This window comes from Hippichthys cyanospilos, chromosome 17, assembly GCF_059441005.1.
Source record: "Hippichthys cyanospilos isolate Australia breed blue-spotted pipefish chromosome 17, RoL_Hcya_1.0, whole genome shotgun sequence".
In the NCBI taxonomy this organism is placed as follows: Eukaryota; Metazoa; Chordata; class Actinopteri; order Syngnathiformes; family Syngnathidae; genus Hippichthys; species Hippichthys cyanospilos.
The window spans coordinates 3,130,120-3,157,451 of NC_142385.1; the positions used below are offsets into that span (position 1 = coordinate 3,130,120).

Here is a 27,332-nt window from a genome sequence, read left to right on the forward strand (position 1 = left end):
AAAACCTTTGTTTGGTAAGCGGGGCGAAACCGGAAGTAGACGAAGGTGAAACGTCTCATTCTCTACAAATGACCGCTTCCCGCTTTGAGATTGTCGTTCGGAACTTTCCGGACCAGCTCGGCGCTACTCGTCTCTCCTTTCACTGCAGCGCCTTCGCCGAGCGGACTGGCCCGCTGCTCTCATCCGAGTTCTACGTGCACCCTATCGGATCTATTAAACGACCAACCCCGGCTCCCGGGAAGCCCTCGGCTCGTGTACAAATGCAAGCTATCAAATGCGTGGTGGTCGGCGACGGGTAAGGAGAAACCAAAAACGCTTGTTAAGATCGCCTCCGGTGATGTGACTACGGATAGAGGATGGGAGGATGCTAAAAAGGGGCTGGGGCTCGCTGGATCATCAATCGCCCTATTTTTGTGCACTTTGACCTCGATGTTTGTTGCGTTTTTGTTGCTCTGTTTAGTATACTTATTTCGTAAATACATTAATGGCAGCGTTTAGGGTATCGCACGGTTATTGTTAAGCTAACATGCATTGGGATGTTATGTAGACCACCGACGCGCCTTGTAGGCCACTGGAGGCAGGCTGAAGTGCTGATGAACGCTTAGGAATGTTTGTCCTTTTAACATGCAAGAAGGCCCCGCTGCCCCAAATGTTCCCTTCCCTTGCCGTGCTTGCTTCTTATCGTCATAGTTGTAACAGCACTTGTCGATTTGAAGCCACTGTGAAGCGATCGTCATTATTAAGGATTGCAACGACAGACAAGCCCTGGTGCTTCACTGGCGAGTTACTTACTTGTAAAGTGCCGAATAGCCTTAAGTGATGACAGTAGTTTGTGCACAAAAAAAAAAAAAAAAAATCCGACATAGATGTTTGTGAGCATGTGGGCGTACTTTGCATGCAGGGAGTGGCCTCTGATGGTCATTCTAGTTTAATGAGCTCAGCGTAGCTGTATCACAGTGTTTACGAGAACTCAATGCAAAGCATGTTATTCACGGTTCTGTGAACAGAATATGCATGATTGTGGCTTGCTTTCTCCCAAATTTTACTACACCAGCAGAACTACACCAGCAGAACTGCATCTGAAAAGGACAAATATTATCAGCCCTGGTCAGTGTAACACTGAACTACAACCCCAATTTTACGAATATTGTATCTTTCAGTCTGAACCGAATCTGCTTAGTGTCAGAAGATATTTCTGGGCATATATTTTTAATGCTATACATTTGCGCAAGAATTTGAAGATACAGCATTGTTTTTACTATTTCAAGCTGGTTTTCTACTTGTATTCCCATCACTAGCTTTTACTTTAAAAGAATATTCTAAATTATATTTTGGCAAGCCCCCCCAAGAAAGAGGAAACTTTATCTTTAACTTTAACTTTAAAGAGGAATCATTATCTTTGAAAATTGTATTATACCTAAACCTGTATCCTTTTTAACATTAACTAAAGAATAATAAAACAATATAAATCAACTTTCAACAACTTTTCATTATCTTTACAGCATTTATACGGGTTACAGCTTAGTCTGAAACAGGGCTAAAATAAATGAGTGCATCAAAGTGCTTGAAACTAAAAAAAATAAAATAAAATAAAATTGAATTTTATTGCAATTACACTTCACATGACAAAAAAAATCCTTTCCTGGGGTGACACCCCCGTCATCACCTCGCGCTGCCCCACTATTTGAGAATCACCGCTTTAAAGGTACAATGTGTGAGATTTAGCGAAATATCATGGTTAAAATTAATTCCTTTTAGAAGCCCTCTATAAATTTCAATAATAGGCACTCTGGGATGAAGTCTTTTCACAAGACATTATTAAGAGTTTCCAACCAAAAATTGCAATGGTACAAAATAGAGTACTGAACTAGTGATAGTCAAATGAAACTTCATGAAGCAGTCAAGCTTTGCAAGCCAATATTTGCACTTAGTTCAAAGTTTCATTGTGCTTCATTTGCTGTATGGCGCCATGGCGTACCTTCTGGAACTATTTTTAAGGCGCTGGGTGAAAACGTGGCGGACGACCTATTACTTGTAGAAGTTCACCAATACAAACACCTTCATGATTTGGCTGAAAAGGACTACCATGACCTACATAAATACCGTAAACAACTCCTGGCGAGTACGCACACTGGGGAGAGATGAGGATTCTGTTTAAAAAAAAAACAAAAAACTTGGAAGAATTTTGATCGTTTGAATCTATCCAACTCTGTTATACAGTAGTGTTGATTTGTATGCCGTAGACCCCGTTTACTGCCACCAGTATGGGAGAATATCGGCTGACTGCGGGGGAAAGCCACACCGAATATGAAGTGCTGGAAGAAGCATGCTAGCGAGACTTCGCGCCTCTTCTTTCTGTGCTTAGTATTCATGCCTCAAGAGTAGGACAAAGTGATGACGCTGAAGTTCGCCTCACGGGCATGCTCACTTTAAAAGCCTTTAGATGCCAATGTTTCCCACATTTGCATGACAAAAGCCCCTGCTTTTCTCACCCCCAAATTTACCGTGCTAGCTATGAATTCAGATCCATTCAGAAAAATCAGATTGGCAAAAAATTTGAATAAATTAAGTTTGAAATGACTGAAAATGACATTTTGACTGCTAAGTCCATACTCACGTCGAGCGATTCTGGTACTTTTAGCAGCCTCCCATCAGCACCAGAGTGAAACACCATTGAGTTTCTCACCTGAGTCCTTATAAATATCTTGCTAGCTGTCAAATGAGACCCATTTTTGGAAAATCCAATTGGCAAAAATTGGATCAAATTGGGTTTGAAATGACCAAAAATTACACTTTGGCTGCTAAGTCCATTCTCACTTTGAGTGATTCTGCTACTTTTGTACCGTTTTTTTTTTCCTGTAAAAAAAAATTAAGGCTGTTGTAGGTGTTACAGGCCTGTTGTTGTAGTACGTGCTTGGTTCTAAATAGGTTTCATTTTTTTTATTGGTTTACACTCAGCTAGTAAGTTAGGTGTGTTGCCATGTCTTGGGTGAATTTGTTTTAATTATTATTTACTTTATGTATTTTAGTTTATTATTGTTATTTTTAGGTATCAAGGCTTGAAGCCTTGTTTTTGTACTGCTTGTTTTAAAAAAAGTGCAGTAAATAGACATGATGAATAATCATGATTAATAATCATGATTTCAATATTGACTAAAATAATTGTGATTATTATGTTGGACATAATCGTGCAATCGTGCATAATTATTCAACATTGTCAGTTTCACACTTCGTAGGACCATAACAATTGTGGAGAAGGGGTTGTAGTTACGAGAATAAGTTTGATTTTCTTTAAAATGAAGGGGAAAAAAAGGCCGCTCATCCTCAATATCAACTAGTACATGTTATTATCAAACAGTTAAGCTGACAAAAAAGAAAAGAAAAAATGTTATGGCACTCCATGGATACTAAATGTATATGATTACCGTATTTCTCCCGAGTACAAATTGACATCGCTTTTTTTCCCCCTTTTTTTTCAAATTGAAGTTTTCTTCAAGTTGGGTGAATTTTACCAAACCGCGATGATAAGTCTACCCGACTCAAGTTGTCACATAGATCATGGCTGTCCAATTATAACACATGGAGTGTCTTATTAAAATGGCAAAATTACGCTTGGATTACGTTTGGATGCATTTCTTCATGGTATATTGAATAACATACTGTTGTGTTTATGGGTGAAGGGGGTGGGGCAGAAACAAGACAAGTGTGAGGCAACGTGCACGGAGACACAAATGTTGAAGCTAATGTCGCAACGATAACATGATTTCAATGCTTATTTTTTTGACACAGCATAATATTTTTTGTCAAAAATCATATTATGCTAAAAGTCATCATCACTATCTGACACAGCAAATAGCATCTCACATTCCCGGACATCATTTGTTCAAACATCCTCATTACTCCTCCACGAGTAGTCATCTTAGAACCCATCCAATTTGTTTGAAATGGAGGTCTTCACAGATGATATGCCACTCATCTTAATTGAGACGTTCTTTACCCAAGTTATCCCCCCCCCCACCTGCCGACTGTCCACTTGTTCAAGCACACATCTAAGGGCGGAAGGAGACAGGTCAAGCCATATTTTCCTTTTCATAATGCTTCAAAATCTGCCGGGGAAAATTATCCACGCGGCCTCGTTGTTGACAACAGAGGCAAAAAGGCGACGCTTCTTTGCACTAAAAAGGATGCATACTTTGTCAAATTAGTGGTGCATATAATAATTTTAAGCCTTGTAAATATTACTTATTTCACATTCAAATTAATGTTAATCAAACACAGACATGTGGAAAATTGGTCTGTTTTGATTTATGCGGGTATAAGTCAACCCTCCTAATATGGGGGTTGAAAATGAGCGAAAAAAAACTCGACTTGTACTTGGAGAAATACAGTAGTTTAGAGGTCACTTTTGCCCATGATTGCAAGAGCGTGTTTGTGTGCAAATGGGTTGTAATGGGAGTAAAATCAGGGGGCAACTGTGTCCCTCAGGCAACGTGAATGTAGGCCAGTGTCTGTGCAGCATTCACTACAAGGGAGCTTCCACCCTTCAATTGGGGACACGTATACACACAATGTCTAGCTCTTAAGTTATATTACGAGGGATATTTTACCTATGCTAGATGCAACTGTGTTACTTTTGTATCTCCATTGTATTTCAGGGCTGTGGGTAAGACCTGTCTGCTGATTAGCTACACCACCAATGCATTCCCTGGTGAATACATCCCCACTGTGTGAGTTGTGTTTGGCATTTTGTACTGCTGTTTTATAATGAGTTAAGGTTACCTCCTATGTTGGGCTCTCAATGTATTACACAATACATAAAAAAGTGAATAAATAATTCCTACTTGAAAATATAATCTATTCCATGATGCATTTCCTGTTGCAGTTAGTAGAAGTCACTGTTTTTAAAAGCCAAAGGAAGTTGAATTGAGTCTGATATGAGACAGCCATATTAAATCACTTATTAAAACACCCTTTACCATCTGAAAAGAAATCCAGACAGAAGGGTTGCATGCTCCCAGCAGACCAAGAAGAGTTTATCTAGGCTAGATTATTGCAATTGGTTTCTGACTTTCTGGACTTTCTCAAAAAAGCATCAAACAACTTCAGAATAGTGCATCTCAGGTTCGGAATAGAACAAAAAGATCTGAAGCTATAACTCAGTCCTTAAGGATTTACAGTGGCTCCCAGTCAACTAGAATGGATTTAATTTTTTTGCTAATTGTCTTATAGTGATGTAGATTCTCATTATATTTAAAGAAATGCCAGTGGTATATAAAGCTAGTAGAAATTTGAGCCTGCATACCCAGGTCAATTATTAGAACCCAGAGTTCATGGTGAAGCGTCATTTGGTTACCACTTTTAGTGGTCAATTGCAGAACACATACAGAACAGAGAAACAAGATGTTTTGTTTTGAGATACATTATTGTACAGTATATGTGAATATGTACTCGTGTATTAACATATTAGTGAAATATAGGAAACAAGGAGTAGGACAAGATACATTTTTGTACGTTTTGTACTCCTTTTGAGCATGTAAACTAATGAACAATGATATCCATAGATGAGCCCTTTTTCTTTCTCTTGTGTGTCACTTGATCTTTTTTTTAAAAATATATTTCCAGCTTTGACAACTACTCCGCCAATGTGATGGTGGATGGTAAACCGGTCAATCTGGGCCTTTGGGATACAGCCGGACAGGAGGACTACGATAGGCTGAGACCATTATCTTATCCACAGACGGTAATAAAACCCGCTGTCACAGGAAATCTTCTCTTGCTATTTTCGCTCTATTAATAAGATTTTACTATGATTCATTCAACTTCAATGTCATTGGCAACCATTTGATGGCGGTGATAATAATAAGATATGTAAATTACAGTAGATTAATACAGGGTCCTTTATGAGACCTAGCAATGATTAACAGTATTTCATGAGGTCGAAAGAAAAAAGAGCATTTTATCATATAATATATCCTGTGGGTACATATACCATTGGATTCAGAAAGAATTCAGACCCTTTAAAATGTTTCATTCTTTGTGTTATTGCCTACCAAAACAAATTTTATTTCTTCAGTTTTTAGACTCAGCATCCTATATTGACAGATAAAAGCCGAAATTGGAAAAATGTTTTCCCATTTTTAAAAAGTAAAACTAAAATATCACACTTTTCCTGCTGTGAAACCAGGCATACACCTGTCCAAAACAAGCCCTTATAGCTCAAAGTGCATGTCAGCAAATGACGAGGTCAAAGGAACTGCCCAAGAAGCCGAGAGACAGAATTGTGTCAAGAAACAGATCTGGCCGAGGTGATAAAACAATTTCTGCAGCACTCAAGGTTCCTAATAACACAGGTGCCTCCATCATCCTCAAATAGAACGACCGCAACACTTTTTAGACCTGGTTGTCCATCCAAACTGAGCAATTGTAGGAGGAGAGCCTTGGTGAGAGAGGTAAAAAAGAACCCCAAAATCATTTGGGCTGAGCTCTATAGATGTGGTCGTGTGATTGGAGAAAGTTCCACAAAATCAACTATCACTGCAGTCAGGGTGTTATTGCAGAGTGGCCTGAGGGAAGCCTCTCCTCATCCTGCATAGACTTTGCAAAAAACAAAACACATGATTCTCAAAGTATAAGAAATACAATTCTCTGGTCTGATGAGACCAAGATGGAACTTTTTGGTGTTAATTCTAAGCGAGATGTGTGGCGAAAACCAGGCGCTGCTCATCACCTGCCCAATACAATGAAGTAGAAACGTGAAACGTGCAGGGAGCATCATGTGAGAGAACTCAGTACCTCAGACCGGACCGAATGCTCACCTTTCAACAAGGTCAATGACTCGAACCACACAGCTAAAATAACAAAGGAGTGGCTTCAGAACAACTCTGTCGCCCTTCTTGACTGGCCCTAACATGCAAGAACATTCAAATTCCATACAAGAAGGCTGGAACCAGCTGGATTCGAATTCTGGTTCTGTACTGTGGGGCGGCTATGCTAAACACTGCACCAGCGAGCCACCCAGGGTGTGAATACTTATGTGATATTTCACTTTTTCTTTTGTAATTCATTTGCAAAAATGTCTACATTTCAGTTTTTTTCTGTCAAGATGTGGTGCTGAGCTCACTTTTGTGAGAAATAAAATGAACTTTTGAGTTTTCTGCAAATGTTTGCAATGACACAAAGATTGAAAAAGTAAATGGGGCTGAATACTTTCTGTACCCACTGTACAATTAGTCCACTTTTTTTCTCTCTCTTCATCTCTATGAGTGGCCTAATAAAAAAGGAACTGTGATAAAAATGTGCAGTTTTATTTAACCGTAGATCACATTTTGTCCTCAGGGCGCCATTTAGCGTTGCATTTCAGTATACTTTTAGGGACAGGTCATTGGTTCCATGTTAACTTTGTTTCCCCTTAAAGGTGCGATGGAAAAAAAAAAAACGTCAGTAGCAGAACCAGGCTTCCCGAGTCATTCAATATGAGGTCACTGTCTAGTGTACAGTAGCTTTGGAAACATTGACTTGGTGACACTTCTGGTTTTGGGGCTAATTTAGTGTACCTTTAAAAAAACAACACTGTATACTTAATCATATGCTACAACTTGTTTTATTTTGAAGACAGTCCTTGTCCAATTCACTATAGTTGGAATTAAACTTTTTTTTTTTTTTTTTTTAAATAAAATAATTCCAGCGTGAAGAGCAAGTACATTCTTATTTCATCTACAATACAAAAGCTTACATGTACATGCACTTGTTTTGACTTTCAACTTGTCCCTAAATCTGGGTTTGCCATCAGCAGTTAAAGCATTGGAACAGCTGACCAGTTATATACCCTCTTCAGGATCCTCGAGGGTGCATGGGAGTTCACCGGACCAGTCCACATGTGTTTTGTAGTCCTGGAGAAGGCAATCAATCCTGACCTCGGGAATTTTTGTCAGGAGTGTTTCAGAAGTACGGGGTACTGGACCCCTGATGCGGGTGATTTGGTCCCTGTACCACTGATGTCAGAGCAGTGGGAAGGGGCAGAGATGAAGATCAGCACATCCAAATCTGAGACCCAGTCGAAAAATGGTGGAGTGCACTCCTGAGTCAGAGATGAGGTCCTGCCCCGAAGGCCAGTTTAATTTATTTAGATTTACTTATGAGGGGAGAACACAAGGTCACAAGGAGTGGTTTCTTGTAATTCAAACGCTTTACCGCTTAACACAGGATTTCTACCAACTAATCATTTTCTATTATTAATAAATAAATTACCAAGGTTTTTGACAATTTTGAGTTAATCTCTGTCTCGGAAGGAGTAATTGCTTATCAAAAGTTGCTAAGAGATTAGCTGTCGATTCATCGATTAACAAAATAATCGAAGAGGCATGGTACCATAAGTCAGTGGTAAAGTAGTCGTCTGGCAACCCAGAGGTTTTGCGTTTGATCCCTGACCATGGTGACTGTATCGTTGCTCCTGATGTTCCGTCATCAGAAGGTAAATGATTAGTGGGATGTAAAGTGCTTTGAGTGCCTTGTAAGGTAGAAAAACACTTTTGAATGAAGTACCATCTACAAGTCGCTCCAAATGTGTCTGTGGCTACTTAAATACACACGGAACGGACTCTTGCACACACAAACTTTGCTCTCAACTAGTCATGTCTTTGGTTTTCTCCCAGGATGTGTTCTTGATATGCTTCTCCCTGGTCAGTCCGGCTTCCTTTGAGAACGTCCGAGCTAAGGTCAGTACGCTGACTGATCGCCCGAACTTTCCCTGTTCTGTTTAACTCTCTCCATGCCGAGTCTGACCACAACGAGGCACATCTTTGGCTCGACCTGGCTTATTACACTGCGACACTACTCATCCAGACCTCGGTTTACAATCCAGTTGATTTGTGCCCTCTGAGCCAGAAAATAGATTGCAAGACGAGGTCTGAATGAGTTCAAGCACTCTGCCAAGTGAGCGTGTCAGCCCTCTGTGGTTTTGTCTGCTGAGCATCATGAGACGCTTTCAAATGAAATCACTCTTTTTTTGAGGGTCAACGTTCAAAGTGTAGTGTGTATGTGTTGCCTGAGGATTGTTTTGCGTTCATACGTCCTTCCGTTCCAGATAGATCCGTTAGCAATCATAATCATGGAAAGGCCCGGGACACTCTACCTCTCTATCAAATTAACTTCTCTCTTTTTCTCCTGTCATCAACTTGGACATGTCTTGGTCCGGATGTGTGCATGTATCTGTGTGTCCTTGTATTTGTGCGTGTGTGTATGTGTGACGCCTCAGTGGTACCCTGAAGTGAGACACCACTGCCCCAACACGCCCATCATCCTGGTGGGCACCAAACTAGACCTGCGAGATGACAAGGACACCATTGAGAGGCTGCGGGACAAGAAGCTCTCCCCCATCACCTACCCACAGGGTCTGGCCATGGCAAGAGAGATTGGTGAGCTCATGGGCCCTATATTTGTATAGAGCGCAAGACAAGTCCTGCATGCATGGGTGGAGTTTTCTTTCTGTTGGTTATTTTCCTAGACCAGGGTTCCCCAAACCTTTTCTTGCGCGGGCAAAATAATTTTTCCTCCCTTATGTGAGGGGCCAGGGTCGGCTTGGAAACAGAAAGCAATTGCAGAGGTGTCTAAAGGAAAACATTTAGTCAAGTTTATTTGTATATTTGAATCACAGAAGTCTCCAAAGGGCTTTACAGGTGAAAAGAGGTCACAAGAGACTTCTTTTCATCATAAATAAACAACAGCATCTCCTATTCAAAGCTCCCAGAAGGGGACGGAAAAACTCAAAAACCCCAATTTGGGGAAAATCAGAAAACTTCAGAAGGGACCACAGGTGGGAGGAGACCCCTTCCAGACTCAACAGGTTGAAGTGGATGCTAAGTGTACAAAATACAAACAAAATACAGATAGACACATTGTACCATAATAGGCAGGAAATGTCCAGTGCAAAGATGTCTCAACAGCAGGAGAAGTCACCTGGCAGGATCCTCCCCACAGTCCGGCCAAGTGGGTCCATCCCAACAAAAACGCCGCAGAGGAGGCGGTCCACCCGCAATGGCCGAACAGGGTCAGATGGCGACGTTCAAATGATCTTTCGCCGTCACCATAATTTATTGTTTTCCAGAACACCACACATAACCAAATATTAATAAGCATTTCTGGGATGTTGCAGGGAAAAAATATGAAAATAGATAACAATAATACAACAATAATAATCCTTTTGGATTTTTCAATTTAAAAAAAAAGACTATGGAACATTAAATTTCTTGAAGACACCACTGTTGGTAGCTCTCTCTCAACGTCCCTGTGGATACGGGAAAAGTATGCTTACCCATTTATGTTCATCAGTGTGAACTGTGGGCCTGCATCTGGCTTGTCAATGTCAGATTCCATTTTAGTCGCAGCTAACCTCAAACACTGATGGAAATGTTAATCTGTAAATCTTGATCTTGATAGTTTTCAGATGTTTCATGCGTCAAAAGGTTTGCTTGCAGATATATGTGCTGCCAAAAAGTGTGAGCATATTCATTGCAAGATTTTTAATGTTAGAGAATCTGTTGTTTAGATGAGTGGCATAGAAGTTAATAAGATTGTTGGTCTTGAATGTGTATTTCAGGACATCAGAGTTCTGTAACTCAGCCAACTCAAACTGATAAGAAGGCTGGTCTTGATTGGTCAGAAATAAAGGGGTATAGAAAAGATGGAAGATCTTTTGCATTTACATGCAGTTCACAGACTCACACACCTAACTCCGCCTTCAGTATTTCTGGTGCTTCCACACACTTTTCAGCTGTGAATGCGGTCCCTGGGTTCTGCGCAGAGAGGTTTTGTGGGTAGCCAGAAGATGAATGCAGTTGTTCTTTTTCACTTCTTCCGAAAGCAGAGCAGCACTAGTTTTACCTCAAATTCTTTTATTTGGCATTACATGTCGCAAAATGATTTTGCCTAGCATTGTAGCTGTAAGTTAAGGCTATTCAGCATTTCTGTCACAGCTGTTAAAAATGCTAGGTACCATTTCCATTCTGGGTTGATCAGCTCTGGGACCGTTTTGTCTAAAAAACAATTTTTTAAAATGCATGTAATTTCAAAAATTACAATTTTCATCTCTGTCTCTTCCCAGGTACTTTCCTGAATCATTGAATTAGTTATACGATTAACCCTATGAACATTTTTGTATTGGGGTATGCACATGTCCAATCGTGTTCGAAAAACCCCACGTCACCAATTCATGGTTATTTCAGGTAGCAGCTCGTAAAAACACCTCAAAACTGTGCCCTGGCTCATCTATCAGACCTCTGTGTAGTACAGCAGAGGTCCCCAACCGACAGTCAAACGTTACTGGGCTGCTCATAAAATAATGATGTTTTGTAACTGATATAGTCTGATATAGTCTGTCCTTTAACAGTTATAGATCTCTGCTTTCTTTATTTGTGCTTTGTTTGGCTTGATCTTTGTTTTTTGGCACCCCCTCTGGCCGCTGTTTATATTACATTTTGTAGTGAGGAAGAACAGTGTAGCTTCTTTTGAGAGCAGTTACTGTCACGTTGTTCTGTCTCTGTGAAATCTGGCCCACGTGTGTCTGTAAGTTGTACTTTCTTTGTAAGAATGTTGTCATTTCTGATGATATTCCCCAAATTAGTTTGTGTGTTTATTCAATAACTTGTGACGATAGGTAACATGCTTGCTAATATTAGTTCTTATCTTCAGTATGGTATGTAGCTCGTTAGCATCTTCATTTGTGCCTGGTCTTTCCGTTTTCTATATGTGAGCATATGCAAAGGTTTTGCATTAATAAGCACTCATCTGCATCTAATTAACGTTATGTATTGGAAGGAATAGCATATGTAATTCAGTTATATGATTGACTCAATCAATTTAATTTTTGTACATTTTATGTGCACTTTATATTTGCCTACCCCCTAAGAGTAAAAATCTCAAGCGTAGTAGACCAGTCTGTGGTGCCAAAAAGGTTTTGAGGGCTGCCAGCTTCTCATACATTTCAAAGTTTGCTCTAACTCCACAAATAAAAATGAGCAGCTGAGCTGTGTTCTGCACGTCGGTGTTCTTTTAACGCTGATGAGAAAAAATCTTCTACTGCAGCTGGGCACATACATTACCCCCATTTCTTCAATGCTTTAGTGATTGTAGTTGTCAACAGACTCACGGCCTCAAAGACATACTTCTTCTCGGGACACACCTCCTCCGTGACAGCATCCAAACATTTCTTTACAAATTCTCAGTGGGTGAAAGGTTTACCGCTGCCTGCTATCAGTTGAGCTACTCAAAAGCTGGCTGCTTGAATGGATGACTGGTTTCGCTGAGCTTGGAGGACAAATGTATTCTGCTGTGCTAGCAGTTCTGTTCTAGTTCTTTTCCAGTTGGACTTGCAAGCTATCATACAGTACTTGTCTTTGTGGTGGGATTCAGAGTGGCGGCGTAGATTGTATTCATTAAATGCTGTCACCATCTTTTGACAGTTGAGGTAAACATCCTTTTCTTGGCAATGAACGAAACAATATACAAAAATTTGACAATAATTTGTCCACTGCAGTTTAAATACCCTGCATTCTGAATCAAATCGTTTTCTTACCTAATCTTTTTGCCATTATTCTGTTTTGTTTGACAGGGGTGTGTCCAGGATAGGCATGGGCCGATAATCATAATGGTAATATATTGCGGTTTTGAAAGTCACGGTTATTTAAAAATCATCCAAATCTGACAAAACCGCTATTTTTTTTTATTTTATTGTTTTTAAATTCTGCGTCTTCTGTCTTAATGGGCAATTGCAGCCTGCAGTGGGAGCCTCCTCCTTGGTGTGACTCATACTGTTTGGCTGCCACAGCCAATCATGTCCACTTCCTGGTTTGACAGCTTCAGTACCAATCTTTTAGCTGCTGCAGCTAACTACCACAACTAATATGTTTATGCTACCTTTAGGGAGCGTTTAATGTGATATCAATTCAAGGAAGTGAGCCTTCGTTGACATGAAATGACAGGATTAATACACATAATAGTTGTATGATTGATTTGAAATAAACTACTATACACACACACACAGTGGAACCCTGGTTTGCGACGTCCCTACCTTAAATTTTTTTCACCTTACGACGTGTCTTGCGACATTTTTTGTCCCCTCTTTATAAATGACGGTAGTTCATTTCAAATCAATCATTTTTCAAAAGGCGCATTTCTATTTATTTTTTTAATATTACTGTGCATGGCAAATGTTTGTTATTGTAACAAGCGCCATATTATATATTTTGTTTAAAGACAAAACTGGAAAAATTGCCATTTTCCAAAAAAGATGTTAAAATGATCTATAATTATTAATAAATTATAGACAAAAAATAAAATTATATATGTTAGAGCTGTAATTTCAATACCGTGATACCGCGATACTGTGATATTTTTGCTCAAGCTTATTATACCGTCAGATTCTAATATCATCCCATGCCAAGTCCATGAGGTTTTTGTTTTTTTGTTTTGAGGCAGCGGTTTCAGATAGGGCACAGACTGCAGAAACGTGGAATAGAATGTTAAAAAAAAATGTTTTTTCTGATTCATTGATGAATCAACAGTTTAATGAATTAAAAAAATGTGATTTCAAGAGATTAAAAAATAGATTAAGATCTGTCATTAATTAATCTAACTGATCTTTTTAATCTCTCCGAAAAGTTTTTGAGATACATTTGTCTTGGCTCAGCATGGTGTAGACAGCGCCAGTAGACATTTCCACAATAACCCAACACCCAACTGTAAGCAAACTGGGAACTAAATACACTGAACACTAACGAAGTAACACGCAACAGCAGGAACAAAAGCAAGGGAAGCCTATTGTATTTATGTTCTTTAACGGATGCATTCGTAACAATTTTACCTTCTGCTGTATTAGAGACTAGTCCGAAGTGCTGGCTGCAATCTGTAGTTTGGAACACCAGGAGTAATGCTGTTTTTTGTTTTGTTTCTTTTGGCAAATGCCATAAAAAATCAGTTCAATCAACAGCCGCAACTGGAGCCTATCAGGTTATGTCAAAAACAATGACAGCCAATAAGTGTCCACTTCATGGTGTGATTGAGCTTTGTTTTCCAACCCCTAACAACTCAAGCACAAGAAGCCTAATGCATAAAAACGTGTCTAATGATTATACAAAAATCATGAAGTTGAGAGACGCTAGCAATCTGACACCAGATTGTTGGACTTTGCTTGGAAACAATACTTTTTTCAAGAAACAATTCTGATAACTGCGTTTTCCTCATCGTCAGGGGCAGTAAAGTACCTAGAGTGTTCTGCGCTGACCCAGCGAGGCCTGAAGACCGTGTTCGACGAGGCCATCCGAGCTGTGCTCTGCCCTCCGCCCGTGAAGAAGAGGGGAAAGAGGTGCACCGTGTTCTGAGAGGGAGACAATGTGAACGCTTCACTGCAAGTCATTAAACAAGAACCACTACATCTCCAAGAGGGGAGTACACTAGCTTGAGTGGGTGTGCACTGCTAAGATTGCTTTGTTTGTATCGATGTTTTTTCAAGCGATATTGGCAACAGGACCAATATTTCTCTGATTGTGTTCTCATTACTGAATAAGGTCAAATACATCGACTGTCTACCTACAGTACTTTGTACTCATAGAACCACACTGCGTTCCCATGAGGGCTAACTAAGGTTTCTATTACTCGTCTTACACTGCTGTCCTGTCTTTCTTAGTCCTGCTTGCTTGAATGAATGCAGTGTCGGCTGATAGAACGTGAACTGTGAACATGTCTTAAAGGATACCAAGTTCTTAGATTAGAAGATTAATATGAAGAAGTACTTGAAGTTTTAGACGTCAGTAAAACTAGTTTTTGAAACACAATTTAAGCATGTTGACATCAAGGGACACTGAAGTAAAATCGCTGTGAATTTTACTCCTAAAGACTTAATGGGAAACATTGATTCGTACAAAAAGAACTTGTAAACATTTTCCCCTGAACTACATTTAAAGATGAATTACATCATGACAATTGAGAAACACTTCAGGGAGCAATCAGTAAAATTAATCCTGGAATACAAGAAGAGTCTTTAAATTGTGTTGCAAGTAGGAATGAATCATAATGTTTGTGGGAGAATTAACTCTTTCAGTGCCATGGACGGTAATCCTCGTCTTTTCAAATAGGAATAAAACTAATAAATTAAATATTCTTGTTAAATATGTGTTTTTTTTATGAGGGTACACTGCAAAAATTACAAGACCAAATACAAGGAAAAAAATGATAAAAGTTAAACACTTTTTTCTTGTTTTAAGCCAACAACTCGACCAATGTTGTAATATTTTTTTTTCTTGATAACCTAATTCAAGACTTTTTTCCTCATGGTTTTAAGGGTGCAAAAATGAGTCATAATTTTTTTCTGGATAAACTCTTCAAAATGTAACATTAAGCATCTTTTTCTCGTTTGAGCCGAGATTTAAGCAAATGATGCTAATAGACCGTAAAAGTAAGCAATATTTTCATAATTAATTTTACAATTCAGGCCAGTTCTGTTTGATTCAAGCAAACCTTACCTCGAAACATTTTCTTAATAATTAATCATAATATATTTGCTAAAATTACACCCATGCACAACTTTAATTTTATTACAATCCCCAAAATTTTTGAATTACTTTCTTCAAAATAAATAGGTGCAATGCAGTAATGTGTAATTTAACTCAAATTATAGAGTAGGAAAATATTGGTGTCTTTCTATTGTTTAAAACAATGCTTTATGAGTAAGTTCCTTATATTTTTTTAGATATTTTGTTTTTTCTATCATTTCCTAAATGAAGACTAATGGGCTTGGTCTTAAAATGAAGATAATTCAAAATCATCTTTTTATCTTGTGATGAGAAAAAATATGAATGTTTTGAGCAAAGAAATCTCAGTAAGAAAATGCTAGATTTCACATCTTGAAATAAGTTTCTTTTTTAGACAAGCTATTTTTCCTTTTTAGACAAACAATAAGAATTGTAAGTATAGCTGTCTAGCTGACTCCCTTTGACTCGTGCTTATCTAATGCCGTATTAAACCAGTTGAATACTGTAGTGATAACTGTGACCATTGGATGACAGTGTTTTCACACATACAATATACAGTATAATTACTGTACTTCTAATTCTAAGTTAGGAATGGAAATCAATCTTTCATATGATAGCACCCAAAATTACATTGACACAACCCACAATATTCTGTTGGCATTGAAAGGTGCGTGAAAATGCTAAATATACTAGGCACTCAAGAGCAGTGGTTCTCAAAGGAGGGTCCGCGACCTAAATTTGATTTAATTTCATGTTAAATCTTAAATTGTGAAAGCGTTCATGACTTCACAAAGCAATCAATTCAACCAGTTTAATATTTTTTTTAAAATGTAATATTTTTGAAATTTGTCAAAATGTGATTTGAGTCTACAATTGCTTGCTAGCGAGACAATGAAACCAGCAAAGCTAAAACGGCATTTTATTTTGCAAAGCTGTTTTTAACAAAATAATTGGAAATTGAGGCGTGCAATTTGCAAATTTTATTTTCTAAAGCTCAGTTTAACTCAGTATATATGAACATTAACAAATATACTTGTTGACAAATACAATCTGTTGGTGAATAAAAAGGGCACTTATTAAATTTAATATCACTAATACATTTTAAATGATTTTTTTTTAATTCCCGCAAATATTTAAAAAATTTGCTTACCAAAAGGGTCCCTGATTCCAAAAAGTTTGAGAACCCCTGCTCTAGAGATTGCCTTTTTCGATAACACTCGGCACTGAAAGAGTTAATTGACATGTAAAACTTTAAAATACAATCCTTTTGGATTTAAAATGAAACGATCACGAAAAATTCTGATCCATGTGTCAGAAATTTTGTATGTCATGTCAGCTGTCAATGACATTTTTTTCTTCCTGTTAGTTACATATGTTAATATTATTATTCAACTTTGACAGAGCCCTGTATAAAAACAAATTTAATCCAACTGAAAAGTAGAAAAGAAGGCATTGTTTATTAGCACTTCTTAACCAGCTGAAATAGACTAGTTTCATTTTATGTTGCGAGTAAATTTAGTACTGGTCCGTTCTGGCAATATAATAATTTTTCCGTATTACGCTGACATTTGATACAAAGGTAAAAATAAAAGTGTCATGATTTGCCAGTGTTTACGGTCACCTCACCTTGCATGACTTATATAAAAATTTGGCAAACCTGTTGCGAGAATTTTACAATTTTAACATCCTTCCTTTCTGATTGTTCATACTACGCACATTTTTAGCAAAATGAAGGAATAATGAAAATACTAAAATCATGCTAAATTGGTTCATAAAGTGATTTCACACAGTTGACTAAATTACATGTATTTTATTCATTGAGATGCATGTAAAATCTCTGTTACACGCGTGCACTCACCAAAATAAAAAAAATAATAAAATGATAAAAAATATGAAATCTCAACTTCCCTGTCAGATTACATGGAGATTTTTAGTCAAGCGTCATCTGATGTTACTCAAATGTTTGATTAACTTCATCCTAACTGTGAACATGTGACAAACATCGAAAACCTTGCTGCCTCTGAGAGTGGAGGAGTTTGCATGGGTCTTATAATATTCTCATTGTTTTGATGTTGTCTGTATGTGAGCGTGTGTGGGTGTGCGCGCGTGGAAGAACATTGACAACTTTGGAGGAAGTGCATGAAAGACAGTATTGTTTCAAGCCAAGTTTTCATTGTCACATTTTTGGTACTTTTTTATGTTGTACTGCAGTAATAAACATGGCTGTCAAAAGGAAATAACGTCTTCATGTGTACACTGTAGAGTCTTAAAAAAAAATCACGCTTTATTAATATTTAACAAAAGCTCTTGTCATGCCAAAAATAGGCTCAGTGATCCATGTTGAGGTTACAAGTGTTGCTAACATTGTAAAATAATGGGGCCAAATTTAATTGCATAAAGCTGTCAAGCATTGTTTATGGAATGCCGCATTGTTAATGAATTTCTGTATGGGTGCCAGGCTGAGGTGTGTTTGTCTCTCCCTGATGGTGAGACAGCGCTCCCATCCTTTTTTTTTTTTTTTTTTTTTTTTGCGGAGGGTGGGGTCTTGTTGTTCTGCCTAAATGAGGTGTCGAAGTAAAGCTGACAAATGCAGCACCAATTACTTATCTACTACTGCATGGAAGTTCTCTAAACTAATTCTTCTGAGAGGTTGAAATGCATTTGACCATGTATGTATGTAATGTAAGATGAATTGTATACTTGTTCCAACTGTCTCATTTTTTAAAATTTTATTACTTCAACGTCTGTGCGGTTAAATATTTCAATTTTTTGGAATACTCAATACAAATGTATATGTATGTTTGGCCTTTTGTCCTGATTTATTCACCATACAAGACAATACATGTAAAATCATCGAAGAAACTGGAATAAAAGTATCTGGATATGGACAATTATAGCAGCCTGTTATTTAAGTTATTTAATAGCAAAGGACAGTTTGGCCAATTGATTTTTTTTTTTTTTTAATCTTTATTTTGGTTTGTAGTCAATAGATTGGTGGTGTTATTGATTGAGATCAGGTCTTGCACTCAGCAATTTACTTGGAGACATATCTGGCTACTTGAACCAGAACAACAACTAAGATGTTAAAAAAAAACAAGGAAATACAGTGGCCCCCGTGTTACGAACTTAACCCGTTCAGCGGCGATGCTCGTAACTCGAATTGCTCGTATGACGGGCAATCCAAACCTATGTTAATTAGTGAATGTGTGCAACGTGTGCAAAAACCTTAGGTAAAAACATCACGACTTTATACACACATTAAAAATTAGTAACATAATCTACTGTACAGTTAAATGAAATAACATAAATATACAAAGGAAAAATTACATTTACCTTTGGAGCGACGTGACTTGAGCTGGGTGGAGGCGGAGGGGAGCAGAGACGAACCCGCAGAATTTATTTATTTATTTTCTTAAACGAGAACTTTTCTAAAAGGAGAACATATCACCGGCAGTTTCTTTCTCTTTAATCCATAATAGAAGAAGCCTCTCCATTTTGTTGTTGACCGAGGCCCGTCCCCTGGCAAGGAAAGTCTTGCCCTTAGAAGATTGACGAGCGGTTACGGCCATACTCACTAGCAAGGTTAACTATGCGTGTGCCTCCTTCGTATTTTTTTATTATCTCCTGCTTCGTTTCTATTGTCATCATCCTCTTATTTCTTCCTTTACCGCCACTTGCAATTTTAGAAGCCATGTCTAACAGGTAAAGTTTGCAAAGTCTTCACAACACACCGACCAGATGTGCCATCAAGCTAGATGAAGCCGTTTGGCCAATAGCATATCGGCATTTCTGTGATTGACGTGACGTCGGCCAATAGCATAAACGCATCGCCGTGACTGAGACCGTGACTGTGAACTTAATCGACCAATAGCATATCGGCATCTCCGTGACTGAGACCGTGACTGTGACCTTATAAGAACAATAGCACATCGGCATTTCCGTGACTGAGACGGTGACTGTGACCTTATAAGACCAATAGCATATCGGCGTTTCCGTGACATGCGAGAATAGTTATTTTTGTTGATGCAGCAAAGTGAAAAAAATAGTGCGAACACACTGACCGGCATGTTGGATTGTTCGTAAGACAAAAGGTTTGTGCTAAAGGGGGTACAAAAAACGCCACAGTCCACGTTCGTAAGATGAAAAATTCGTAAAACAGGGAGTTTGTAAACCGGGGGCCCACTGTAGTTAATACAGACACATCAGAGAGATAGTTAAAAAAATGATGTGGGAATGATGTGAGTGTTTGGGCACTGGTTTAACAGGCCAGGAAGCCTCCATCCACTGGCAAGGACACTCCACTTGTCATTGTGCTTTTATCACTCAGCAGGAACAAAATACTGTTCACTACTTCATCCACCTCTGGACACAAACACAAAAAGAAAGTAGTCACTTTTAAAGGTCCTATTACACTTCATAAAATAGCCAAGGAAATAAAAGTTGCCCCCTTCAAGATTCTGCTTTCACAAACATTTGCACTGATGAATGCATGTTGGTAACAAAAATACTGACTTTCAAAGAGACTCATTCAAAGACGTTCACACCACTCACCAAAAACACTGTCCTGGGTCTAAAAAAGTGCTGAAAAGGGATTACAGATGTAAGTACACTGCAAAAACTCAATTTTAAGAAAGTAAAAACGGCTTATGATAAGAAACATTCTTCTTGGTCTAAAAAGGAAAAATATTGCATTTTCTTGTTGCGATTTCTTTGCTCAAAACATTCATATTTTTTCTCATCGAGACAAAAAGATGATTTTGAATGATCTTCATCTTAAGACAAAGTCCATTTTTCTTCATTAAGGAAATGATAGCAAAACAAAATCTTATAAGAACTTAGAAGCATTTTAAAAATATTTATAGCAAGACACCTATATTTTCCTACTTTACAAGTTAAATTACTTATTCGAATTGTTTACTCAAATCTACTGCATTGTACTTATTATTTTTATTTAAATAAATTTCGTTTTAAAATTACAGATTTGCATGGGTGTAATTTTAACACAAATATTGCGATAAATGATTCATTTAAGAAAAAGCTTCTAGGTAAAGTTTGCTTGAATCTAGCAAAACTGGTCTGAATTTTTAAATGAATGAGAAAATATTGTTGGCATTTTGCAGTATATTAGCACCATTTGCTTCAATCTAGGCTCAAACAAGAAAAAAATGCTAAAGCTACATTTTGAAGAATTTCCCACTTATTTTTACATTCTAAAAACGATTAGAGCAAAATAATTTAATTACATTACTTATCAAGAAAAGAACAAACAAAAAAATAAAATAAAAGTAAGTGCTGTTAAAGCGATTCTAAAAAGGGATTAATTATTAAAACTTTGTAATTGCAAAACGTGCTGGTTCAAATCCAAGAAAAATATTTTTTAAAAATAGGCAAATTTCCTTGTTTTAAGCAAAAACAAAATCTGCCAATGTGGTAAGAATTATTTTCCTGCCAAAAAAACTTAATTCAAGACTTTTTTTGTAGCGTTTTTAAGAATGATTTTATTTAAAAAAAAAAAAAAAGTCAAAAATTCTTAATTTAAGAAGTTGCAGATTAAATTGAAGCAAATAGTTCTCAATATAAGGTCAAACTTCAAATAGTATTTTTCATTTTAAATGGACTTGCATTTACACAGCACTTTACTAATTTGGGTACTCAAAGCGATTTACACAGACAATTCATTTACTGATAACACAACATCAGGAGCAACTGGATGTTTAGTGTCTTGCTCAAGGACACTTCAACAGTCACGCTGGTGTTGGGATTTAACCCACGGTCTCTAAATTGGATTGTAATCACTCTGCAACTGAGTCAGGTACATCAGTAAAAATCTTTAAAATTAAAATATCTTCGATAAATCCTTCAAAATGTACCGTAATTTTTTTTTTCCTCCTTTGAGCCTAGAATTAGGAAAATTGTCCAACTGTACTGTAAAATGTAAGCAATGATTTCTCATTATTTTAAAATTACATCCACGTAAAGTTGTATTGTTAAAGCAACCCAAAAATATTTGATTTTTTTAATTTAATATAAGCAATGACTGCAATCCAGTAGATTTAAGGAAACATATTTCTAATATGTAATTTACCATAAATTACAGGAAAACATTAAGTGTCAAGCTACAAACGTGAAAAAACACATATTAGTCCGTCCATTCTTATAAGATTTTGTTTTTGCTATCATTTACTGAATGAAGAAAAATGGCCTTGATCATTCAAAAACACCTTTTTATCTTATGAATAAAAACAGGAATGTTGTGAGCAAATAAATCTTAAAAAAGAAAATGCTAGATTTAATATCTTGAAATAAGCATTTTTTCTTCATATTTTTTTGCTACATAAGATATTTTTCCTTTTTAGACAAAGTAATAGAATATATTCCTTATTATAAGGTACGCCTTTTTTACTTTTTTAAAAATGACCTTTTGCAGTGCAATTTATCTAATTAAATCTCTAAATCTCACACAAAACATCAAAGAAAAGCAAATACACAAACACAACACTTTCTTCAACTGGAAGGGTCTTAATTAAGGCAGAAAAAAATGATAATGATTTAAAAAAAATAAATAAATAAAAGGTCTATTGGCTCCAACCTGCAAAGCGGCCCAGCGGGATGCGGGATGTCATTATCTTGGCTTTCTCAGGGTCACTCCAACCAAGACGGCCCATTTCAGTCATCACCACAGTGGGGTTCACACTGTTAACCCGAATCTGACCACAAACAAGATACAGGGGACTTTCACTCAAAGGGCATAATGGCATCAATGAGCAACAGAAACAAAGACAATGTGCATTAATGTGCAAGTCTTTTTTTTCCACCACCAACGTCTCTTTTGGGAATTTTTTGAAATCAAATCAAATCAAATTTTATTTATATAGCCCTAAATCACCGAAGTCTCAAAGGGCTTCACAGATGAAAAGAGGTCGTACAGAGACATCTTTTCAGTATAAGGTACACAACAGCATCCCCTGTCAAAGCTCCCAGAAGGGGAAGGAAAAACTCAAAAACCCCAATTTGGGGTTAGGGTTAGTTAGTTAGTATTTCTCTCGAGTACAAGTTGACATTGCTCGTAAGTCAACACCCCCCCCCCCCCCTTTTTTTTTTCAAGTTGAAGTTTTTCTTCAGTTTGGGTGACTTTTACAAAACGCAATTATAAGTCTAAACCTGACTTTATAGTTACATAGATAATGATTGTCCAATTATAAGACATGGTGTGTGTTATTAAAATTAAATTACTGTACTTATAGACGTATTTCTTCATAGGATATGGGGTTATTGGGGGAGGGGGGATGGAAACGAGACGCATGCGAGGCAATGTGCGGGTGCGCGAAGACACAAATGCTGAAATTAATGTTGCAACAATAACACGATTTGAAGTTTAAATTCTTAAGTTTTTTTGACACAGCTGAATAAGAATTAGTCGAAAAGCTTTCAAAGTCAAGATCCTTATCTAACACGCCGAATAGCTCCTCCCATTTAACTCCCGAACGTCCTCTCTATCGCCTCATAAATTTGTTCAAACATTCTCGTTACTCTTCCACGGGGAGTCATCTTGGGACCCGTCCAATTTGTTTGAAATGGTGGTCTTTGGAGATGTCTTGCTGATTATCTTACTTGGGATGTTTTTTGTGATGATTGTTGCAAGATCAGATTGTGAAAGGTTCCCCTTGGCTGTTTTTCCCCCCACCTGCCGCCATCCATACCAGCTTGTTCAAGCACACGTCTAAGGGCTGACGAAGACAAGTCAAGTTTCTTTTTCATAATGCGTCCAAGTCCGCCGAAAAAATTACCACCGCAGCCTCATCGTTGACAAAAAAAAGAGGTAAATTAGGCGATGCTTGACAAAAGTGCACTTTGCAATATTTTGTGCAAACATTCTATATCGAAGTAGAGATGTGCATAATCATTTTAAGCCTTGTAAAAGACAGCATATGACTTATTTTGCATTCGAAAAATTTGCTATCCAAACACAGATGTGGAAAAAATTGTTCTGTTTTGAGATGCAGTGATAAGTCGATCCCCCAAATATGGGGGTTGAACATGAGAAAAAGAACTTGACTAAATACAGTAACTTTTATCATGTTACATAACGTGAAGCACCTGATATGGTCCCAGCTCCAGAGCCATGACTTTGGTCAACATGTCCAGTGCTGCTTTAGTGGCACCTGAAGATGATCAAGTAAAAGAAAACTCAATGGAGATATTGTGCTTTTCCTTTAAAAAAAAAAAAAAAAAAAAAGGCATCTCAGAAAGACAAAATTGACTTTTGTTTTACTCACAGTAGATACTATGGTTTTTGAGGGCACACTGTGATGCCTGGCTAGACACATTTACGATGGAGCCTCCTGATCCTCTGGCGATCATCCCACGAGCCACTATCTGCCACACAGATACAGTAGCATTATTTGATTCATTGCACAGTTTGGAGTAAGAGAAGCTCAACGTGCCTTTATCCTTACCTGAGACACATGAAGCACCGCTTTCACATTCACAGTGAAAGACCTACAAATAAAAGGAACTTTAATTTCCTATATGGCCATAATTTCATCAGACTCTTTAGCTTGTACCTAATTCATTATGCTTCAACTTATCAAAACACTGAACGAGTTCAAAATGTCTTTGCGACAGGAGCAAAAACTAGTGAACGTTTGGTGAACTTTTTGGTAACCACTAGCACCATTTTGGCGACCCTGAAAAAATACTGACACAATCAAAAGAGCCTGTGTAAATTCGGCACACTGAGATAGATTGTTGTAATTTTGCAAATGAGCGTAGACTGGGGGATATGTGAGAGGGTGGCCTGCATGGGTCAAAGCTAACATCCATCCATCCATCCATCCATCCACCCACCCACCCACCCATCCATCCATCCATCCATCCATCCATCCATCCACCCACCCACCCACCCATCCATCCATCCATCCATCCATCCAACCACCCACCCACCGCTTTATCTCAAGCTGGGTTGCGGGGCCGGAAGCTCCAGCAGGGAAGCCCAAACTTTATCCAGCTCCTCCAGAAAGATCCCCACACCTTCCCAGGCTATCCAAGAGACAGAGTTTATCCAATATGTCCAGAGTTGTCCCCAGGGTCTCCTCCCAGTGGGCCATGCCCGAAACACTCTACCAGGAGGTATACTAACCAGATGCCGGAGACACCTCAGCCGGCTTGCTGTGCGTTATATACACACTTACTTTACTTTTACTTTATTTTGTTTAAGCAGGGAAATCCCATTGAGATTAAAAAACTCTTTTTCAAGGGAGCCCTGGCCAAGAGGCAGCAAAAAGTCAATTACTACAAAATTAAAATTACATACAAATGAGTATGTAATGAGTACATAAACTGGGAATTAAGTTTCATGTTTGGGAAAGGCACAAGTGAGCCTGGGACCCTTATGAGGAATAATGGATGGATGTATGGATGGATGGATGGATGGACCTTGGTGCATAATTACATGTCCTTAGAATCCTAAAAAAATGCCTTTCTTTTGACCTCTTCTAATAGTTAAATCCATCCAATGACACAGCTTAAGTGTACAGCTTCACGATTCAAATGTAATCTAATGTAATGCAATCCAATGTAATTAGTCTAAACACAACCCCTTAAAGGTGGCAAGCGAAAAAAAAAAAAAAGAAGCACAAGTGATATGTGCAAGTGACATATTGAGATAGCTGGCTATTGTTCAATTGTGAAAGTGATGGGGGGTTGTATTTCTATTCAGAATCAACTGATACACACTCTACACACTCCAGCGTCAACATTGACCCTGAACAGACTAGATGATAGGACCAAAAATCTCACTGTACTGTATACCCAATAGCCCCAGATAAATTCAAGCATGCGTCTCAACAATTGTCTTACTGGTCAAATTGGTCAGGTGCAACTTCAAGAAATGGCTGGAGTTCGGCACATGCAGCATTATTGATGAGCAGATCAATGGGCCCAATGTTTTTGAGGGCAGCATCGGTGGCCCCCCAGTCTGCCAAGTCAACACACACAGGGATGATGGATGGACACTATGGAAAAAAAAAACAATAAAATAGACACATGGATGTAAGGAGGCTAGTAAAATGGCTGTGGAACACTGAGAATGCTCACAATAATCATGCACCTTGAGCACCAGACTGTCCAGGTCAGATTGTGTGCGTGTGACAGCTGTGACATTTGCACCGTAGCATGCCAGAGCGAGAGCCGTGGCCCTGCCAATCCCTGAGATATAGTACATTTACCAATTAGAAGACTTACAGTGTGTTCATTAACATAAAACATTTTTTTCTCTGAAATTTGGGGCTTTATTTATTCTTAAGAGAATAAATATAATAAAATAAATATGATCACTTAGGGTCAGACTAGAAGAGAATACCAGCAATATAAAGTGTTTACATCAGTCATCAATCAATTTTCTATACCACAGATCTGAATCTCGTTAGTACTACACTTCATTAGATTTCATGCAAACTGATGGTCTCACTCAGTTGCAAAAATTGGATTGAGGGTTTTATACAGTTTGAACAAAAATACTAAATATGATTAATGAATTTGTAGTATTTTAAAAAAAAGTGCAAATCAAATCCATACCTTTGCAATCTGTAAATAAACTATTTCCTTTAGTGCATGAGCTTTTTAATGGAATTTTGTCATAACAACTTAGATCATCTCAATTGTCTTTCACATATTGATGCATACACTCGCTAAACATACACTTAACAGGTTTTGGGGCTTTTTGTTTAATCCAAAACACAAATATAAATCATCAAAATGCATCAGAGCTCTGAAAAGGAAAAGATTGACTTGAGAGTACTACTGTCAGTGCGCATTTAACAATTCAGGTTCAAAAACTACTATTTAAACAAAATATAACCACAGTATTTTACATACGTTTGTGTACACTAGCATGTTGTACATTTTACCGATATTTTATTTAGTTGTGAAGTATTTTATTCCATCTGAGGATGTCTAACATCGTTTTGGTCATAATCACGCCCATCTGATGGGGGCAGCGAACATGCGTGATGCGTTTACCTTTTCCTGCTCCAGTAACCAGAGCGTGTTTGCCTTTAAAAGAAATCTCCATGCCGAAAGAAGCTCACACTGTAAATGAGGACAGAACATTTCAAAGGAAGCGACAAGAGGCACTCTTGACTCTCCGCTATCGCATGAACAAACGAATAAACTTGCAAAATCACGCCCTTAAATTGCCATTTCAACTGTGAATATGTGTGTGTGGTGTTTGGATAAATGAAAAGTTATTTGCGCTCACCAAAGTAGGACGAGCACGAACGAACCAGGTCTGCAAAACAGTACATGGACAGGAAGGGGCGTCCCTTCAAGGCAGCGTCATTGTGACAACCAACGAAGGACACACAGTAGTTGCTGATCAACCAGTTTTAAGAAGAAGAAATGCATCTCAATCTCATCTCGTGAAATAACCAAACTGAGGCCACGTCGCTAGTTGATGACGATGGTATGAATTTACCATTGCTGCAAATGACAAGCTTAAAATCGAACAACTGTAATTTTTGCACAGCAACATATACATGTTGGGCAACTATATTTGTTTGTTACTTTTCATCACTGTTGAGTCAAGTGCTCTCATTGCACAGTGTTTTATATATATATATATATATATATATATATATATATATATATATATATATATATATATATATATAAACCGAAATGTTACGAAAATAAGGCGTTTCAAAACTAATACGTGATATAATGGAAAATTAATGTCGTATCGCACTATGCATATTGCATCACTTTGTATTACAATATATCAATATTATTGCCCAGGCCTATAATAAAAGTCAG

At 37.8% G+C, this 27,332-nt stretch overlaps 2 protein-coding genes across 2 annotated transcripts; one reads left to right on the top strand and one right to left on the bottom strand.

Annotated features, from left to right (window-relative positions):
- The first annotated feature begins 79 nt into the window (after window positions 1-79).
- Window positions 80-18,412, top strand: rac3b (Rac family small GTPase 3b). Its single transcript, XM_088439834.1, has 6 exons — window positions 80-295; window positions 4,656-4,727; window positions 5,623-5,740; window positions 8,652-8,714; window positions 9,254-9,413; window positions 14,242-18,412. Exons 1-6 carry the CDS (start codon window positions 261-263, stop codon window positions 14,370-14,372), a joined length of 579 nt encoding a protein of 192 aa, XP_088295960.1. The 5' UTR covers window positions 80-260; the 3' UTR covers window positions 14,373-18,412.
- dcxr (dicarbonyl/L-xylulose reductase) lies at window positions 17,317-26,926 on the bottom strand. Its single transcript, XM_088439835.1, has 9 exons — window positions 26,779-26,926; window positions 26,541-26,609; window positions 25,630-25,727; window positions 25,380-25,534; window positions 23,978-24,020; window positions 23,798-23,897; window positions 23,619-23,683; window positions 22,111-22,228; window positions 17,317-19,883 (listed from the first exon to the last, which is right to left on the bottom strand). Exons 2-9 carry the CDS (start codon window positions 26,590-26,592, stop codon window positions 19,780-19,782), a joined length of 735 nt encoding a protein of 244 aa, XP_088295961.1. The 5' UTR covers window positions 26,593-26,609; window positions 26,779-26,926; the 3' UTR covers window positions 17,317-19,779.
- Between the last annotated feature and the right edge of the window lie 406 nt (window positions 26,927-27,332).

Bases quoted from the DNA above. Each gene is read 5' to 3' on its own strand.
- rac3b (XM_088439834.1), top strand. From the start codon at position 261: ATGCAAGCTATCAAATGCGTGGTGGTCGGCGACGG. The intron at 5,741-8,651 runs GTAATAAAACCC...GTTTTCTCCCAG, and splicing joins CATTATCTTATCCACAGACG to GATGTGTTCTTGATATGCTT. The intron at 9,414-14,241 runs GTGAGCTCATGG...CCTCATCGTCAG, and splicing joins GGCCATGGCAAGAGAGATTG to GGGCAGTAAAGTACCTAGAG.
- dcxr (XM_088439835.1), bottom strand. From the start codon at position 26,592: ATGGAGATTTCTTTTAAAGGCAAACACGCTCTGGTTACTGGAGCAGGA. The intron at 23,898-23,977 runs GTAAGGATAAAG...TCTGTGTGGCAG, and splicing joins CGGTGCTTCATGTGTCTCAG to ATAGTGGCTCGTGGGATGAT. The intron at 22,229-23,618 runs GTGCTTCACGTT...GTTTGTGGTCAG, and splicing joins TGGAGCTGGGACCATATCAG to ATTCGGGTTAACAGTGTGAA.